The 15,278-nt window shown below is 33.6% G+C and overlaps 1 protein-coding gene across 1 annotated transcript; it reads right to left on the bottom strand.

The window, feature by feature from the left end:
- Positions 1-1,479: 1,479 nt before the first annotated feature.
- Positions 1,480-8,422, bottom strand: LOC128548852 (ganglioside GM2 activator-like). Its single transcript, XM_053524372.1, has 4 exons — positions 8,235-8,422; positions 6,048-6,261; positions 5,601-5,772; positions 1,480-1,641 (listed from the first exon to the last, which is right to left on the bottom strand). The coding sequence occupies exons 1-4, from the start codon at positions 8,362-8,364 to the stop codon at positions 1,522-1,524; spliced, it is 636 nt and encodes a 211-aa protein (XP_053380347.1). The 5' UTR covers positions 8,365-8,422; the 3' UTR covers positions 1,480-1,521.
- Positions 8,423-15,278: the final 6,856 nt, after the last annotated feature.

Here is a 15,278-nt window from a genome sequence, read left to right as displayed (position 1 = left end):
TACATCCATGTCTGGAAATCCTACAACGCACCAACTAATCAGTCTGTAAAGTATAATGGTTGAAAATAATCTTGTACTGTAATCTGTGATGTTTCAAAATTTTTTCGATAGAATTTGGCAATCTTGTTTAAACTTCGTCAATGATGAGCGAGATCACAATTTACGCGATACAAATACAAAATGAGAATTAAAAAGATTTACAAACTAAATGGCAAACATTACTTTTTTCGAAGTTGTATCTTAACCTCCCCAATTGATCGTCTTCTTTTGAAGTTCGAGACAGTTTCGTCCGCTCAAAACTAGTAAATTACGGCTTGGAATAGAAACCTTTAACTGTGCAGAGAACATCATTTGATTATTTATCGGTGTTCAAACTTGTATAAACAAACAACACAAAAACGGGTTTATAAATTCGAATACTAGTATTAGCAAATGCTGTTTTTTGTATACAACTATTATACCAGAGTTGACAGTACAACTATTTAAAAAAATAGTTATCTCCTTTTATTTCATTTTCATTTTTTTCCAGTGTTTCTTCTCTCAGCAATTTCTTTTTTAAAACTTGTATACCTCTTCATCTAATCTAGTTTTGTTTCTTTTTGAGTGTTTTTAAACTGTTTCATTTTGTTCCAAGATTGAAGGTTATATATAGACATATTTTCAGTAACTTTGTAAACATTTCTGATTTATGACATAACGTGGAACGGGCCATTTACTGATCTGGTATAACTTGTGGTCAGTTGTGTACTTCAAATGTCAGCATACAAGTTTCAAAAGCTGGAAAATGGAATAATTTTTTCTAACGGTAACGTGTCTAAAGAGATATTGTATTTGGCGGTTACGACTGCCCCAGGTATTAGTGTCCAATAGGAATAGATTACAATTTGCATGTGTCTAAGCAGTTTCATTAAAAATCGTTCTACAAATAGACTTAAATGTTTTTGTGACGAGTGTTTAAAACTTACTCATTTTAAAAATTGTCCTAGACGGCAGTTGCGTCAACTAAACTTGTTCTAAGCAATCGAGTTTGTTGTGGGCCACTAAATACATTTGTCCAAGTAGGAAGAGTTTACAACCGTCTAAATGTTCTAGTAGAAAGCGTGTACAACAGCGTCATGACTAAATGGTATCAACTGACGCTTGTTTATAGTAATTCAGTAAGTAATATCTCTCAAACGGTGCTTACCCTTTAATATATTTCCTCCAACCCTTGTTCTCATGTATATTGTGAACATGGGAAAATCAGAACTCCTAGTTGTTATACGAAACTAGACAGTTTACATGTTCATATGGAAATGTGCATATTTTCACCAATGTGTCAGTGATTTTTTTATCATTTTTGTTCATAGAAGAATGTTTATGTTTTAAATGTCTACTGTTTACAATTTTAATTGCTATTTCTTGCTCCAAGTTTTGTACTACTTTGCTTATTGTACCACGAACCCATGAAGCGTTGGATATTTAAAACATAAAACACTCGAAAACCTCACTATCTTTTATTCTTGAAGTTAACATATAAAATCAACCGATTAAACTAGAAGGATAGGAATACCCAGCTACAGTAGACAGTTTGATATTGAAGCATCCGGCGGTCTCTCCTGTCCTTTTGTCTTTTAATGCAGCATTTACTTTGTAGTCTCCCTGTGAGAGGTAAAGACAAAACCACAATCTGTTTATCTAAACGTTTGGCTAGAAGCTCTATAGTCTCCTTGTTAGGGTAAAGAATAAACTACAACATGTTTATCTGAACGTTTTGGCTAGAAGCATTCTTCAGATGCCGAGTGAGAAATATAATTAATTTTCACATCTTGCTGCATACCTATATCTTACATTATCATCAAATTTGGACTAATGAAATGTCACTATGTATTAATGAAACATTTCCTTTAAACGATGTACAAATAATTATTTGTACATTGATTTGTACTTTGAAATATTGCATTTCACAGAAACGCCAACTTTACTTTTAATAAATACGACACAATCACTTTTTTATTACCAGTTTCTTCAAATTAAGTTGAACTATGTCTAGGCACTTGAGTCTGTAATGACCACTATGTAAGCAACTGATAATGGAATATATCTTAATCATTTGTATATACAAAGGTATTTATTTCAAAATAAATGGATCTGGCAACCTCATTTTAAACACCTCAGAATAAAGAAACATTAAGAGTATAAAAGACACCATTGCATTATGCACTTTATTACATATTTTCATTTTTTGTCTCTTGTTTTGGCATTTGACTCGTTTAGACAAGTTGTGTTTTTACTTGCAAAACGCATAGAAACTTTATTTGTTTGTTCTTTTCACCTCCAGGTCTAATTTTTGCACTTTTTTTCAATTTTGGACTTATGCGCGCAATTCTACTTTAATTTATACTTTTTAGCTAGTGCTTTAGAAACTTTCTATAGCTCTAAATAAACTACTAAGTTTCAACCTCGCGTCGTTTGAGTTCTCCTTCTATTTATATGTGACCGTTTCACACAAATATTTTGGAAGTGTAAAAAATACTCCCATATTTATCTTTTTCTTATCTTGGTATTGTATGAGTGTGTGATCAAGTGAGCACTACTGCTTTAAACAACAGAAACAAACAGCAACGGATTCTAGAATAATTATGCACTTTATAATCACATTCGAAATATTCAGAATCACTCCGCTCTAGGGTTAAGCTTAGGGTTTATAGTTAGGGTTAGGGCTGAAATTGGCCCCACCCTGGGGCAAACATAGTTTTACATAGAGTTGTATAGGGAAAACTTTTTAAAATCTTCTTGAACTTTCATATATGCAGTGAGCAAGTGAGCACTACTGCTATAAACAGCAGAAACAAACAGCTAAACGTTCTAAGAATATTATGCACTTTATAATCACATTGAAATATTCAAATATGTCTAGGGTTTAGCTTAGGTTTATAGTTTGGCGAAATTGCACCTGGGCAAACATATACAAGAGTTGATAGGAAAACTTTTTAAATTTCTTGAACGTTTTCTTATATATGCAGTTAAAATTCGATATCTTGAACACGCTTATCCCAAAACCCCGGCTGTTTCGAACACATTTTCAATATCCGTCTCGAAAGGACGTGTATAAAATACAGCTAGATATATGAAAATAATATCCATCATACCTTTATTGTTTCATCCGTAGACATTTGGAAGTATTCAAAGCTTGTTAATATATATCATATTGATCTGTCACTTATTGTAGATGCAAACGGAAATATCCGAGTCTCGGGTAACAGAATTACCGACAAAACAATTACCCGGGAGCCAAATATTCCAATCTGCATCTACAACTAGTGATTGTATATCATTTTTTTTCAAATGTTAAAATAAATAGGCAAAACGAAAAATTGTATAAGTAGTATTTTTTACAGTAGAGTATTCAATGAAAAAGAGGGAAATTACTTCGATTCGAGAAGTATTCTATTAGGAACAAAGGGTAACAATCAAGGTATTTGAATTTAAATGAAATGATGAATGAACGAACGCATGAATCACTATTTGTTAGTCATCTGTCATGGGGGCTGCCAAATGGGTTTTGTCGGAAGTGTCACAATCATCGTATACCCCTCATGTTGTGCGAGACTACAGTTTCCATTATTCTATATGATGAAATAACACAGACTATAGTTATATCTGCCTTATCAAAAATATGTTCCTTTATGCAAATTTTGAGTTCGAAGTTAAATGTCTGTCAAATCAGTCAGTATCACAGTGGAAAGCAGATTTGACTAAACTGGATGCTTGAGCGGTGAATATGACTGCTCTGGCTCGGCTGGAAACAAGCTATCCCTTCCATTTCAAATGGTTAACCACCCTAAACATGAAACCTTTGCCTTTACCTATCTTCGACAGATTGAAATTCCTCGCCTAAATAACGTTCTAATATTAGGATTGTGAGAAAAGACATAAATACTTGTTGTACATGTCTGTTTCTTTATACACAACTTAACATGATACTTAATTGTAGCCAATACACATCACATTACAAAATCTCTATAGCAAATAAGGTTCAACTAGGTATGAAACCAAACCTTTTTTTAAATAAATATATTAAATTATGTCTTTATTTATAATTGTATATTTACACGTTTTCTAATCATACTTGAGGTAAATAGATTGAATCACAAAGGCTTGAATAATAAACAAAAGGGACATAACTTTGGTTAAATTGATGAAATTGAAATACCTTATATACGTTCACGTCGTAACAATATATCTGACAAAGTTTTCAACTGGGTAAAATGTCCATGAAGAATGTTTGGGAAAAACAATATTACTTTTGACCTTCGAAAAGAAACTTCCGACAATGCTACATATAGCTACACATAGTAATATTTATTTCAGTATATTGCTGTGACTTTGACAGTTGTAATCTAGTCAAATTAGCCAAAAGACGACCTATCAAGATGGATAATAATACTCTAAAATAAAACAAATAAATGATATCAAACAAAACTTGCATGAATTAGGAATTACAATGAAATTTTGAAGAAAAGGAAAATCTGTATGATTTACTGAAGCAGTCTACGTCCAAAGTGTTATAGTTTAGAAATATCTAAAATATGTAATTGCTCATGTTTAGGTAAATATTCTTCAAAATTAATAAGTACTTTCGAGTTTTTGATAAGTAAATAATGTTTCTTGTAAGCATATGACATTAGTTCCACACAATGTAAATATGTTAGAAATATGACCAGTTGCAGTAAGTTTTTATGTAAAAATGAGCTATATAGCGGAACTCTTATAATATTTTAAATTTCCTACAATTATTTTGTTAAAAATATATTCATCTTAAATTGAAAATAGGTAGATTTTATGGTATGCAATTCTGACTATAAAAAGTATATATCGTATTATTACAAAATAACATGTTTATTATACTATGATTAAAGTAATTACATATTAAATGTTGTTGTATTAAATAATAATTTGTTTTATTTCTTATCAAAAGTTCCTTCTTTTACATAGTTTGTAACTGAAGTGACATAAGTTCTTATGAAAACCTTCCTCTTTTATCATATTTGAAATTGAAATATCACGCCAATCATTCAGGTGACAAATCCCGGAGGTGACAATATCGGCATCGCAATATCATCAATAACGATCGGTCATCCCTACCAATACCAAATAGCTGTTGTCTCCGGTGACAACGAGTTTCTGCCATATCGGTCCTGAGGTCAATTCTTCCTCATGCATACGGTAAGAAACGTACATATTAACCAATCATCCGAGTTGAATGTATGTGCTTTATACTTAGACTGGAGAAAATGATCTTAAACGCTCGTAGGTATGGTCTTCAAGACTAAATAGTATTGTAGATCGAAATGGTGAAGCATTCTGAATAGAACAGCGAAACAAATAAAGCTGACCTGAATCACCGTAAAAGTTTATCTCCGAGTATGACAACAGTTTTTTTCCAGCTGCATGGATACATCGTTTTGGCTCATGGACAGTAGTTCTCAAACAAACATGTCTTCAAGATTTATATGTTATTTTGTTTTTTTACCTCAGATGAAGACGAGGAATAGGCTGATGGCTAAAACACGTTTAGTTGTTTACCGATTAGGAATTAGTAACAATTAGCTAATTACCTGCCATAGTATCAATGACGCTTTTGTAAGGTTCGGAAGTTTAAAAGTTGTCGGAGGGAAATGGTATTCTCCTCTCGGCAACGGACAGGCAGCTGGAGGTCTAGGTGTTTTATATGCGTCGACAAAAGGAACAATTAGCCTTAGATCTGTTATATCACATGCAGGGTATGTACTGAAATAAAAGTCTATTCAAAGTGAAAAAAAATCATTATTTAGCAAGTTATCATGCAAAAAGTACGGATATAATTATACAAATGAATGGCTCATATCAATCAACTTGACAACGACTAGAGTGATTTCAACAAATATTCACAGTTTTCAATCGGATAAAAGTGGTCTTATTGTTTTAAGATATTCTAAAATTGTGAAATGTGAAAGCATTTTGTGTAAATTTAACAACACAATTATTATCAACCCATTTCAAAACAAAGTTAATGTATTCCTCACCATGAATTTTGAGACGCAATCTGGTGAAAGCAAGGCACGATCACATATCCAAATAACAAATTTTTATGCACTGTTATTTCAAGTTTGAAGTTGTCATTGTCAAACGGTCGAAGGATCAAAACATCATAGGATAGTGTAACGTTTCCAGGATAGAAGACTGGGTCAGGCGTCAGTTTTACATTTGAGAACCTGATAAATGTGTTCTCGATGCCGGCTGAAATAAAGTGCACCAAATATTACCACATGAGACATAATACACATGGTGTATTGATCATCGTTCAACAATTAAAAGGAAAGTCGGGAAAATCCTTGCCCGTCATGGGTGTGCTACTAAAAATATAGTCCTTGAGTCCTGGACTTATTGTTTTAATTCTCGTAGCCCTGTGAAATTGTGTAGCTTTATAAATAAGACGTACATACATGAGCGTTTTTAGCTTAAAACAAATTGCATTTGTGTTTTTTTTCACAATGATACACAGAAAAAATGTGACCCGTAACCCGACTTTCAACGACACTTAAACGCACTTACAAGTAATGTAATAAATTAAAACTGACATATACCAATCTCCTAAAATATGTCCAACCTACTTGCTGGTACGTCATTGTACGCAGAACACCTTTGATAAATAATTCTAGCATAATATATATTATTTCATGAAATGAACATCTGTTTGAAACATAACATTTAGCTAAACGTCAAAAAAAAAAAAAAAAAAAAAAAAAAAATACTTTGCGTATGCGCACGGACTTTTGGACTGAGACAGAATTTTAGTTATTTATTTCAGGTCTACTTTCTTTTAACAACCATTAAAACATGTCGTTTTCGTATACATTGTCCAAAATCTGGAGAAAGATTTTACAACTATATATTTATAACCATATTTCCAATTTCTTTTGAAATTTTGTTTAATACACTTCAGCAAACAAACATTATAAACTCTATATAGCATTTTACACAATATGATACTATTTACAACTACGTCAAAAACTTCATACCAATGTCAATAAAGTCCTACGAAGACTGTTTAGCGGACTAGTTTCCTAGTTTAAGTAATTTATTGTATATTTTACTAAATTTATAGCCTTATTCAGATTTGGTTTTAAAATTCAATAGTAATTATAAGACACTTCTGTGAGAATTTTTTTTTAAAGAAGCCATTGCTATAGGAATGTGAACTGTATTTATAAGTTTTTTATTGACAGAAGTTTCGAGACACACCGCATATTTTGTATTCAGCCATTTTACTGCTGGACTCTACGTTTTCCTCTCTCATTGTGTCGCGTCTGGCGGAAGAAGAGGAGGACTCTGTGCTAAGCAGCTTTTAAATACCACTTGGACTGAACTAATTTGATATATGTCTTCTGAGCTGGGTTTTTTCGGGCCCCTAAGAGTGTTTCTCCTGATGCTCTGTCTTCTGCAAAGGCATGGAGTACATGCGTTTTGGCTTCTTAAGGTTTGCTTTTTATATAAATATTCAAGAGCATGTTTGTGTTTTACGTGTGCCATTGCGTTGTTAGGAATTCGCCTGGAGGGGATTACTGTTATTTAAACTGTCCCGTGACTTTGGAATATGGTGGGTGGGTCGCGGAGGGGGTGCGGGGGGTTAGAGGGAGTATAAATGCGCATTATAAACTGGTTTAAGCTCCCCGGTTTGTTCTTTACCACTGACCGTTCCACCGGCGGTACTGCACTGTGTTCGATTCCTTTAAGTGTTCGTCTTGACCTCGTGTGTTTGCTTTGTGTGTTCATGCATGTGTATGTGCGTGCGTGCGTGTGCATAAATTTTTTACTATTTTTTACATTATCGTTTGTTGGGTTATTTAGTAGTCTGTATCCGCGCCCTCTATTTTGTTCATGAGAGAGTGTTCGTGTGTTGGTCGTGTGCACGTCCGCGTGCTGTGAGTTGCGGTTAGGGGAAGTTGCGGTTTTAGAATGTGACATTCCCTTAGGGATATTTATCCTTGTTTTCGTTTATTCACTACTTGTTTCAATGACCAATGTAGGAATATACGTATTGTGATGCATTTGACGTAATTACATATGACTAGAACTTAGAGATATTTTGTTGGGTACTACGATTAGAACTGAATATATATTAACAATTTTTTATTTTATTTTTTTTTAAATATGCATAAACCGTTTATTTGCATGTCGGAAATAAAACCATGAAATAAAACATAACTTACGACAGCTTTCAAAAGAAAACCGAAGTCCAGTGTTGGCCACAGCCGGAGGCGTGGTAAAACTGTTAGTTGTATCAGGCGCAGCTGCTGTAAAAAATAGCTGTATAAAAATACCACAAATCACCGTAAACATTGTGAACTAAAACTATCATGAGAAGAATAAATTAGTGCAAATTTCATTACATGTCCACAAGCTTATCTATTCTAAATTAAGCCTGTCTGCTATCTCTACTTTGACGAAGGATAATTACAAAAAAAAAAAAATGTATTGTTAGGCAACAAGATTAATCAACATTTTTCAATTTTCTCCATGTAAAACATAAAAAACTATTGATCATACTAAAACCTCAATTATATAAATGATACTTTTATTTTTAAGAAAACCGTTGGACTTGGATATATATTCTGATTCCGCCTATAGGAACCCAAATCTCTAATTCGAAGTTTATTTATTAATGTCCAAAGTTTAGAATATCTGAAGTTATTTTCTTTGATAAATGTCTGTATCCAGGTGTGTAAAACTGTGCGATCGATACATTTTTAGATTACAATGGAAGCATGCCGTTTTTGATATAAGTGATATTCCTATTATATTTTATATATCTTTATAAATCTTCTTTATCCAAAAACCCAGGTTTACATATCAACGTTTAAAGAGGGGAAACCAGGCATTCTACATTCCAGGTATGTTTAAACGCTGCAACTAAAAGAGCCAGTCATATATTTATCATCTGAAGCCTCCATTATGCAAATATTTTGAATAATGAATGTACAAGAATCTGACATTGTAGTTAAATATATAACTAATATTTCCAGTTTTGATGGTAAGCAGGATAAGTTACCTAGTATGTAGTCAGTTCCACAAGTATATATACACCTTTGTTTTTTAAGTCTTACTAATACTTCTACACTTTTAATATAACGCCAACCTGGTCTCAAAGATCAAGTTAAAAAGTATTGTGATACAATATATAGAATTCCGAGATAAACCTGTTTTGACAAAACTCCCAAAACCTACCAAATTTAACTTGCTTTTCTCTTTATATATTACTCTTTCATTAAGTAATATTTAAGACACACTCACATCTTTTATCGGGCAAAAACTTAGATAAATGAGCCGTGCCATGAGAAAACCAACAAAGTGGGTTTGCGACCAGCATGGATCCAGACCAGCCTGCGCATCCGCGCAGTCTGATCAGGCTCCATGCTGTTCGCTAACAGTTTCTCCAATTCCAATAGGCTTTAAAAGCGAACAGCATGGAGCCTGACCAGACTGCGCGGATGCGCAGGCTGGTCTGGATCCATGCTGGTCGCAAACCCACTATGTTGCTTTTCTCATGGCACGGCTCAAATGAATATTTATGACTTGTTATTATGTCAAACCATTTATTACAGGTCATAATATATGGACTAGTAAGCTTTTGCGTCAAGTTTTGAGATGTTTTATTTCGACAAGTTTGTGGTATTCCCATCAGAACTAATTACGCGTCACTTGTCGTTGATGTTTTTAATATTGCCATGAGAGATTATAATTACAGTTATCGCAATTAGACATGCAGATATCACCACTGCCTTTAAAGACGTATTTCAAGATTATTTTAATAATTTATTTGTAGACAAAATAATTGATAAAACATTTCATATTTGAATTATAAATGCTAAATATTTTCCAGAATGTCTGTTCTGCTCAACTATCTTGACGATATGTATTAAACATGTACATTTTATGCATCCTCAGTATTTTGCAGCATTTACGTTTACCTCTTTGATTGTGCGATGGCAGGACACGGAAGGACTCCGTTATTACACAAATTACAAAAGCTATTTGTAAAATACATATGCCTCCGTGATGGTCTGTCAGAGGAAAATGGGTGTGTAAGCTACTGTTACTTTGATTTTTGACCTAATGACCCAAGATACGTTACGGTTCATCAACTGACGATATATAAGCATACTATGAATTTTGACGGCAATAGACCTTCCCCAGCTGCAAATCCTAAACCATTTAAGTCTCAACGTCACTGTGACCTTGACCTTTAACCTCCTGAACAACTGAGCTCACCTATTGACTATTGAAAATCATGTAATACACCCATAGGTCTAAGCCATCTTCAGCTTTCAATAAACAACCATTAACAGTCTCAAATATCACAACGACTTTGACCTTTTGCCTTCTGACCCCCAAGCCATAGGCGATATCTAGTTCATAAGTCTAATTATTCTATCAACATTACACGCAGTGGGTTTGTATAGACCCTGGCTCCATCGACTGGTAACTAGTTCTTTGTTGAATTCTTTGACTTCACTGAAACCATTTTACAACATATTGAAAATTTTCTTATAATGGGCGATTTCAATTTGCATATAAACTGTGACAAGAGTGATATTACTAACTAGAAGGACTCCCCTGTAGTAATGGGCCTGAAAAAGCATGTTGATTTCAGTATTCGTACAGGAGGACAAAGCTTGGATCTAGTTATAACTGAGTCATTTAATAGTGTTCATGTAGAGAAATGTGAACCTGGAACCTGGTTCAGGTTCTCTTAGATGTTAAAAAAGCGTATCATTCAGAAACTTGAAGTGACATATGTGCAATAAACTTTCATTCACAGAATATCAACAAGTTTGTGAATGAGTTGGAATCAGAAATAGAGGATGTCCTGAATACACATACTGCCCTAAATAGAAAACTATAATTCATAGAGGACCGAAACCATGGTTCAATGACAATTCGCAACATCCAAAACAAGTTAGAGAGTCTAAGCGTAAATGGAGGCGTTAGGTAAAACAGAACAGTGTTGAGTAGTAAAAGGCAGTAGGAAACAAATGTAATTTTGAAATCAAACGTCAAATAGTGAAAACATAGGGAACGTTAAAGGTGATTTCAAGACTCTGTATAGATTAGTATCTGAACTAACTTGTACAAAATCTGAAAACCCAAGCCTCAAGAAGAGTCTAATAATTTATTGGCCGAAAAATATGCTGACTTGATCATGACCAAAACTCTCAAATAAAGTCAACCCCTAAGTGAATACCAAACCTTTAAACCTGAAGTAAGGGATGTACGAAAATTTAGACAAATTTACTGAATTGATTAAAGATGCAGTGAAAAAGCTCCTACTTAAGGCATCGTACTTGTAAGGTTAATATCAACAATGTATATTTTTCAGACCGCCATCTTAAATGCAGTGTGCCCTAAGGTTGTTGCCTTGGTCCGTGGCTATATCTCACCTATGCTGGAACTCTTTTTGATGTCATTCTCAAAGCCATATCATTCTACGGTTTTGCCGATGATCATATAGCAAATAAATCTTTCGTCCCACATCTGCTCCCGTAAAATCACAAGCGGTCGGAGACCGGATGAATAGAAACAATTTAGAAACGAACTCTTCAAAAACTGAATTTATTATGTTTGTATCAGACCTCAATTAAACATCGTTCTATGAAACCGATTAACATTGCTAGTGATGATATCAAATGTGAAATAAAATATCTTGGTGCACTTCTTGACGAAACCTTGATCTTTATAGATCATGTTATTCACAAGTGTTGAACAGCCATGCTGAATTAACTACGAATAAAGAACATCCGAACATGTTTGACAAAAGCAGCCACTGAAATTCTAGTTTTGTCTTTAGTTATTTCACAATTTGATTACTGCAATGTCATACTGTATGGTGTAGCTCTAACCTTGAGGTGCGTAAGATGCAACGTGTTCAGACATGTTCGCAAAACTTGTTTTTAACAGGAGGAAATTTGAAAGTTCCAAATAAGCATTGTATGACTTCGTTGGTTGCCGGTAAAAGCAAAGATTGAGATTATAATAGTGTATTTCATGTATAGCTGTCAACTGGCGGAGCAACGTTGAAGATCGTCAAAACATTCTGTATATAGTTATGTAATGCCAAACATTTAATGATAGATGTTTCTGTACTATTGATCCAAAACTGTGAAATGAACTACCGTTAGTACTACGCAAGTAAATCACTTGATATATTAAAGGAACTCGGAATACACTGTATTTCAGAAGGCTTTAAGCACAAGTATACGGCAATATGGGTAAAGTGGCCTAAGGGGACAGGGTGCGGTCATGCCTGTTTGCTTCAAAAAGTTATCATCATTATCATCTTCATCTTCATGATGATGAAGATGATGGTTAATATTATCATTATTATCATTATTATCATTATTATTATTATTATCATTTGTATTATTATTATTATTATTATTATTATGTACAACGCCAATGAATGAATATGACATTGTATAGAAATAGGCGTTTAGTGAAATAAATTCAGTTTCAACCTTTCGTAAACCAATCGACTTACCTACCTACGTGACTAGTTTGTGCAAAACAATATATTACCCTTACTTTTTCGAAGGAAGGCATAACAACACTTCCATTTTTCAAATGAATTTGACGCATATAAATATCTGAGATAACAATCATAGTATATCCTTGTACACCTCACTTGTCTCCTCACACTTACGAATATATTTCATCAAGTGTTTCAGCTATCAAAGAACACAACACTTTACGATATACCTATGCTAATAATAATTCTTCAAAGGTTCATGATATACTTCTGAGTCACTTTTAAAGCAAGAAAACGCAAAGTATTACGCTAATTTTTATCAAAGATTTCTTTATAAGAATGAAAAAACATAACCGAACATTGAACACTTAAAACTACTCGGGTTAGTAATCAGACAGCAGATGCTTCAAATGCATTTACGTTGTGTTCAGTTTTCGTATTTTATTATTATTTTGCAGTCTCCCCAAATTTAGTCTGATGGGAGTATTTATTTACACTGTTCTGTAAATTTTGAGCATATAGGGTATAGATAGTGAGGATTTGCCCGCAGTTTACCATTTAAAAAAGGTTGCTAAGTCACGCACACAGACACGCACGTATGCACGTATATGTGGTTTTGCTTTGGGAGGTTGCGTTCTGGAAAAATGACTATTCCTTTTGAATCAATTTTGTTATGTATTTTTGATTGTTAATGGTCACGGAGTCTATTCAATCCTTTGTTATAACAGAGTTCCGGTGATAAGGAGCGTCAATGGCGTTGCATTTTTCATTACTTATCATGAATAGACTAAGTCAAACCGAGTCTGCCATTATTTTGCTTGGTTGCATTCTATGCTCTATAGATTGATTACTTACTACACTCCAAGCATTTACTAGTACTTAGTTGTTATTTGACTATTTGAATTCTTTAGAAAAATATAATCAAGTAAATCATTGCGGAAAACCCAAGTGCCTGGCGACAAAATCCAGCCAAAATTTAAATAGCCGAGTGGTTGTCTCGCTGTATTTGCAACATTTGCGGTTCGATCCTGACCTGGAAGTGACTTTGATATGGTGCTTAGACGGCATATTCAACAAAACTGTAGTTAACGCAATTACAAGTTAATTCCGAAATCGATCAACAACCAGAATATTTAATGATACCAATTACAAGTGGTTTGACCTTTTAGTTTATATCCGAGATATGTGGGTGCATTTCCAGAAATGGCATACTTTTATTAATATACTTATTACCTTATATCTTATCATCTGTACATAATTAGTTAAGGAGCCGTATAAAAGATACAGATACAATACAAGTTTGTTTCATGAAACTTTAATATTGAATATATACACATGTAGTCTTAATATGTATGAACACATAAAATAACTAATCAGGCGGCATGTTACCATGACGACAAGTTGGTTTCACATAACTATTCTATTCTATTTCGTTTCAAGGTAATATGCAAACAGTAAACGTTACAAAAAACATAAGATAATAGGTATAGGTATAGATTTCTCGGAAGCACAGAACACTAAAAACACAGCTTCAGAGCCACGCATTTGCAATAAGTCTTATAAAAAATTGTGTGGTTAGATTTATACAGATAAGGGAAAGTTAACAAATTTTTAGTGAAATTAGATATAGTTTATCTTAGCATTTATCTATTTTAAGCAAAGGAAGTATGTGCAAAACAATATGACCTTGCACTTAGATTGATATTGAGGCAAATCATACAAAAACTTGAATTTTGAAATTGACCATTTAAGTTATGTAGAATTAAATACACTTAAGGTTACTACAACGCTTTACAAAATTTATTCGAAAATACTTGAGAATGATCTTCAAAAATGGGTTTTAAGAGTGATATGCAGGCTTCATTACCTCAGATCCCCTTTCTTAATTCCAGTTTGTTTAGTTCTACCCACTGGTTTCTCGTTTGGGGAAAACCCATTGTTTTTATCTGGGGACGAAACGCCGCTTTTCATGGAATTACACGCCACAACCTGTGTATCATTGAAGGTTCCATGTGCACCACCGTTTGAATACGTCTGCGGATGTCTCTAAATTGCTTTTTGTACATTTAGCATGTGTAAATATTGAGTCCTGCTCAACCCGGGGCTAGCGGGCGTGGACGGTAGCATGCATTTCCACTACCGTCCATAAACAGGCTCAATCAAACTGAGACTGCAACATTTTCGTTTTGTCGTGTTGAGCGACCTGTGAAATTTCCACTTTTTCTATTTTCTAACATAATTGCTTTTAATTTTCCAGGGTCTTCTGGTCTGTTTGGTATAAAACAAATATTCTGAACGAACAGAAACTGATCATAGAACGGGAGACAACAGGTGGCAGCACATGCATTATAACAGAACTACAACAACAACAAAAATAACAGCAAAACACTTATCAATGTTCTTATCTAACAATGACAACCATTTAATAACGCGTGAATTGTTATTTTTGACCATCACATAGAATAACACATATTTGAAGTAGTTTCCGTTTTGTTGTGATGCAATTCTAAAGAATAACAATACAAAATGAATGAACAAATTAAAAATATAAAGTGATTGCTACACAGATCAAGTAAAGGTAACAGTTGTTGAAACAACATACTACTTGTTTGTTAGTTGAAAATAATTTATAAAAATGCTAAAGTGAAGTCATATTTTTGTTTTGTGTCATTATTGCCTGCATTTATTACTTAATGCTATCATAGTATTTTACCTCAACTCGCATCAATCC

Source organism: Mercenaria mercenaria, chromosome 15 (genome assembly GCF_021730395.1).
Source record: "Mercenaria mercenaria strain notata chromosome 15, MADL_Memer_1, whole genome shotgun sequence".
Classification (NCBI taxonomy): Eukaryota; Metazoa; Mollusca; class Bivalvia; order Venerida; family Veneridae; genus Mercenaria; species Mercenaria mercenaria.
The sequence above is the reverse complement of the archived record's forward strand: the minus strand, read 5'-3'. Positions and strand labels throughout refer to the sequence as shown.

Excerpts from the sequence above, each read along its gene's own strand:
- LOC128548852 (XM_053524372.1), bottom strand. The coding sequence starts at position 8,364 with ATGTTTACGGTGATTTGTGGTATTTTTATACAGCTATTTTTTACAGCA. Across the intron at positions 6,262-8,234 it reads GTTTTCTTTTGAAAGCTGTC|CCGGCATCGAGAACACATTT; the intron begins GTAAGTTATGTT and ends ACTTTATTTCAG. Across the intron at positions 1,642-5,600 it reads CGTCATTGATACTATGGCAG|GGAGACTACAAAGTAAATGC; the intron begins GTAATTAGCTAA and ends TACCTCTCACAG.